Source organism: Abramis brama, assembly GCF_963993115.1.
Source record: "Abramis brama genome assembly, chromosome: 1".
Lineage (NCBI taxonomy): Eukaryota > Metazoa > Chordata > Actinopteri > Cypriniformes > Leuciscidae > Abramis > Abramis brama.
Window position 1 is genome coordinate 68,330,571 of NC_139963.1, and position 5,528 is coordinate 68,336,098.

The 5,528-nt window shown below is 51.1% G+C and overlaps 1 protein-coding gene across 1 annotated transcript; it reads left to right on the forward strand.

Annotated features, from left to right (window-relative positions):
* Positions 1-1,716: 1,716 nt before the first annotated feature.
* On the forward strand, positions 1,717-4,595 carry LOC311082241 (uncharacterized protein; the record flags this gene model as incomplete). The annotated part of the gene is made up of 4 exons (XM_084112973.1): positions 1,717-1,748; positions 2,014-2,294; positions 2,595-3,542; positions 4,573-4,595. 4 exons carry the CDS (start codon positions 1,717-1,719, stop codon positions 4,593-4,595), a joined length of 1,284 nt encoding a protein of 427 aa, XP_083969099.1.
* Positions 4,596-5,528: the final 933 nt, after the last annotated feature.

The window sequence follows — 5,528 nt, forward strand, 5'->3', positions numbered from 1 at the left end:
CCAAAGGGCATCACTTTAAACTGACACAGTCCTTGCCCTATGGTAAATGCAGTTTTGGGCCGGGCCTCTGTCGCCAGCTCCACTTGCCAATACCCGCTGCGCAAGTCCAAAGAGCTGAACCAACAGGATCCAGCTACATAATCCAAGGCATCATCAATGCGCGGCAGTGAGTCCTTGCGGGTGACCGCATTTAGTTGCCGAAAGTCTACGCAAGGGCGCCACCCCCCCGTTTTCTTTCGCACCATGACCATGGGTGCGGCCCATGGACTGTCCGAGGGTTCAATAATGCCGTTAGCTGCCATTTCTCGGATCATTTCTTCAGCAGCCTGGCGTTTGGCGAGAGGCAGTCTATGGGGGCGCAAGCGAATGGGGGCAGCGGGGCCAGTGTCAATCTGATGCTGCACTAGAGCTGTTCTGGTACAGTCCTCCTCTCGGGCTGCAAAAATGTCCACAAAGTCTCCGAATAGGCGTTGCAACTGCTCCCGCTGTGGCGCACTCCAATGGTCACTGCTTCGCCGCCCCAACTCCTCAACAGCAGCAACAGTTTCAGGTGACGGAGGGGCAGATGGAACATGCGGTGGTAGTGACTGAGATTCACTGTTCTGAGCTGCAGTACTCTCCAGGGGCAATACTCTCAGAGTCCCTGCAGCTATGGGGTGGCGGTTGGGGGCCGGAACTTCTCCATGATGGCTCCGGCCAAATCGGAGCAGCACAGTCTCGTTACCTAGGCATAGGGCGGCCCCCGGCACATCAACACGTGCTCCCCAGTGGGCCAACAAGTCCAAACCCACAATGCACTCATCTCTGATATCGGCAAGCCAGAACTCGTGGCTCGTCTGGCTCATCCCCACCACCACAGACAACAGCTTCTTTCCAGGCATTACTGTGCTCTCTGTTTCAATCTGTGATTCAACTGTGTTTCAAACTGTGATTCTCTGTTCATTTTGTATTTTTAGTTTCACATAATTCTGTATTTTAATTAGACGCGCTGCTACATTAAACAGAAGCCGCGAGTGAAAATTAATATTGCTTTCTAGTTTGCACTTAAGCCTTTGCTATTGAAGAGTTTCGATTCAGCGCATTCTCACGCTATTCAGACTTAATTGCCCGAGAGAAACAGCATCTGTACGAATAGATATAAATAAGGAAGCTTCAGTTCATTCGCCAGGACCAGCGTTCATCATAAGAGACACGGCAAGAGCGCGCAAGTGTGTTTTTCTGGATTTCTCTGTTGTTCTGTTATTTTAGTGCTGTATTTTAGTCCAGGTAAGCCCTTCTTCGATTCTCTGTTCATTTTGTATTTTTAGTTTCACATAATTCTGTATTTTAATTAGACGCGCTGCTACATTAAACAGAAGCCGCGAGTGAAAATTAATATTGCTTTCTAGTTTGCACTTAAGCCTTTGCTATTGAAGAGTTTCGATTCAGCGCATTCTCACGCTATTCAGACTTAATTGCCCGAGAGAAACAACAGCTGTACTCACTCAAGCGGTGAAAGCATTATCTGTATATCTGTGTAATTTGTGCGCTGTCGCGGAAGCGTCAGCGGAAGCGTTCAGCTCTCGTGTTCAGCCTCCTCGTGTGAAGACCGACTCGGGTAAAGACCAGCGACTCTACCTGCGCGACTCCACCGAGCAAGGACACCAGAAAGGCACTTAAGTATCTCCTTTTCCCTTTTCCTTCACTCTTTTTATCTTATTGTTCACCTTAATCAACATGTGCCTTCAAAACATTCCTGTTATCTCTCGGCAACGCCCTTTCATCACGTGCAAAAGGCAGCGCAATACTGCCAATCTGCGTCCCATTCTCTCATCCTCACACACTCCTCTCTCTCTTTCCGTGGGTCTATGGAATTGTCAGTCAGCAGTCAATAAAGCTGACTTCATTCCAGCCTTTGCATCTCATTCTTCTCTTAATATCTTAGGCTTGACTGAGACCTGGATCCGGCCAGAAGACTCAGCAACCCCCGCTGCTCTCTCTAACAATTTCTCCTTCTCTCACTCCCCTCGCCAGTCTGGGAGGGGTGGGGGTACAGGGCTCCTCGTTTCTAACAATTACAAATACTCCACGCTCTCTTCTCTATCCCATTAAGATCCATATTGTAGTCATTTATCGTCCCCCAGGTCAGCTGGGTAACTTTGTGGATGAGCTGGATGTGCTGCTGTCCACTTTCCCTGAGGACGGCACCCCACTCCTAGTCTTCGGTGACTTCAACATCCATCTCGAAAAGCCGCATGCAGCAGACTTCATCTCCCTCCTAGCCTCCTTCGATCTCACACGACTCATCACCACAGGTACTCACAAATCAGGCAACCAACTGGACCTGGTTTACACACGCAACTGCACCACAGAGAACATCTTGGTGAGACCTCTCCATGTTTCAGATCATTTCCTCATTACTTTCAGTCTACAACTCTCTACCCCTGCACCTCCAACCCCACCTCCAGTCACTTTCAGGCGAAACCTGCGCTCACTCTCTCCCTCACACCTTTCCTCTGCCGTGTCATCTTCTCTTCCCCCACCCTCACAATTCTCATCTCTGGATGTGAATACCGCAACGGATACCTTATGCTCCACTCTAACCTCTTCTCTAGACACTATCTGCCCTCTCTCCTCCAGGCCAGCACGCGCTACTCCCTCCAACCCCTGGTTATCTGAGGTTCTTCGTGAACACCGGACTGAACTCAGGGCAGCGGAGAGGAAATGGCGCAAATCAAAAGACGCATCTGACCTGGGTATGTATCAATCTCTCCTCTCTTCCTTTTCTGTAGATGTTCATGCTGCAAAATCTTCATACTTCCACAACAAGATCAACAGCTCCTCCAACACACGAGTACTTTTCAAGACATTCAACTCTCTCCTCTGTCCACCTCCACCACCACCCACCTCCTCCGTAACTGCTGACGATTTTGCGAACTTCTTCACCAACAAAACTACAACTATCAGCAGTCAGTTCTCGGCTCCACACACACAGGAACCCAGACCGACCCCTTCCTCAGCCAATGTCCCTCTGTCCTCCTTTTCTCCGCTAACCGAGGAAGAAGTATCTACACTTCTCCTCTCCAGTCATCCTACCACCTGTCCCCTAGACCCCATCCCCTCGCACCTTCTACAAGCCATCTCTCCGACACTTCTACCAGCACTCACACACATCATAAACTCATCCCTCCATACTGGCACCTTCCCTACAGCATTCAAGCAAGCTCGGGTTACTCCACTGCTTAAAAAACCAACACTAAACACATCAACTGTAGAGAATTACAGACCCATCTCCCTCCTACCATTTATTGCAAAGACACTTGAAAGAGCTGTTTTCAACCAAGTAACATCCTTCTTGTCTCGAAACAACCAGCTGGATGTCAACCAATCCGGCTTCAAGAAAGGCCATTCTACTGAGACTGCACTACTATCAGTCACAGAAGCCCTACGGATCGCAAAAGCTGCTTCCAAATCTTCAGTCCTCATTCTCCTGGATCTGTCTGCTGCCTTCGACACTGTGAATCATCAGATCCTTCTGTCCAGCCTCTCATCACTGGGCATCAGTTCTTGGACCCCTCCTCTTCTCCATCTACACCACATCACTGGGACACATCATACAAGCGCACGGCTTCTCCTACCACTGCTATGCTGATGACACACAGCTCTTCCTCTCGTTTCAACCAGATGATCCCACAGTAGCTGCACGGGTCTCAAGCTGTCTGGCGGACATCTCGGCATGGATGAAGGAACATCACCTACAGCTCAACCTGCCAAAGACTGAGCTTCTCGTCCTCCCTGCCAATCCGTCTCTACAGCACGACTTCACTATCCAGCTAGATTCATCTTCAATCACCCCATCAAGGACGGTCAGAAATCTTGGAGTAACATTTGATGACCAGCTGACCTTCACAGATCACATTTCAAAGACAGCTCGATCATGCAGGTTTGCACTGCACAACATCAGGAAGATCAGGCCTTTCCTAACTGAGCATGCAACACAACTTCTCGTCCAGGCCCTGGTCATTTCTAGGCTTGACTACTGCAATGCTCTTCTGGCCGGTCTTCCTTCAAGTGCAACTAAACCTCTACAGATGATCCAGAATGCTGCAGCTCGTCTTGTCTTCAACGAGCCCAAGAGGGCCCACGTCACTCCTCTGTTCATCTCTCTGCACTGGCTACCTCTCGCTGCTCGCATCAAGTTCAAGGCATTGACGCTTGCTTACCGATCTATCACAGGCTCAGCTCCCTCCTACTTTAACTCATTCCTACGAGTCTACATCCCTACCAGACGCCTACGATCAGTCAACGAGCGACGTCTCGTGGTTCCATCGCAGAGAGCCACAAAATCACTTTCCAGAACATTCTCATTCACAGTTCCATGCTGGTGGAACACTCTCCCCTCCCTCATCCGGAATGCTGAATCCCTGACAACCTTCAAAAAGCATCTGAAAACCCATCTCTTCCGTGAGCACTTAACCACATAAAAAAAAAAAAAAAAAAAACCCTCCCCTTTCCCTCTAAAAACCTCACTTATCGGGCTTATGCTACTCTGAATAATGCCTGAACTTTGTATCTTGAGCACTCCTTGCGTAGCTTTGGTTTTTGCCTCTTCATGATGATTCGCTTAATCTAGTCCTGCTTTGTAAGTCGCTTTGGATAAAAGCGTCTGCCAAATGACTAAATGTAAATGTAAATTACTGTCCTTTCACCCGCGACGGTGAGCAGTTCGGTATTGGTGGGGGTCCAGTCCGCTGGAAGAGGACCGCCCGTTCCTGACAGCAGTCCTTTTCGTAGCAAGCAAATGGTGGACCCCGTATCTACCAGGGCACTGCAGGGCTGCCCATCAACAACACAGTCCAGGTACAGTTCTCTGGCAAACCCGCAGCGCCCTACAGTAGGGCAATCGTTGTGGAGGGGTGTTAAAGAACGGGGTGAGGGTCCCCTCACTGCCTCACTCCAGGGTCGTTTCCCGGGGGTGACGTTGCCCAGGGCCGGGGGCTTGGGGCAGGGCAGTCCCTGGCAAAATGCCCCGGTTCTCCGCAGCGGTAGCAGCGGTCTAGCCTCGACCTCGGTCTGGGGGTCGCTGCTGGTTGAACCCAGCTGACCTCCTCCTCAGATTGGACCCCGTCCACCTCCCGCTCGGCGGCTCTCGTCAGATGACGCTGGAGTGGGGATTGACCTGTCACCGTCCCAGCCTGTAACACCTCCTCAGCACGCTCAGCCTCTCTCAGGGCCTCACTTAGATTTTGGGGCAACAATAGGCAGACATGTTGGCGGAGCCGTTCAGGTGTAAGACCCCGCAGGAAAGCGTGGAGGCTCAGTTCTTCCCGCGCTGCGGCCTGGAAGGTAGGGTAGCCCTTCCGGGCGTAAACCCGGATGTCAGCGGCGAAAGCGCCCACACTCTCCCCATCACGTCGACGTCGGTTAGTCAGCTCCTCCCTGCTCTGTTCTGCAGAGGTTCTCTGTCCGAAGCGCCGGTTGAGAGCAGCGGTGAGGGCCTGGAGATCACGGCGCTTCTCAGGAGACAGATCGACGAGGACCTGGAGTGC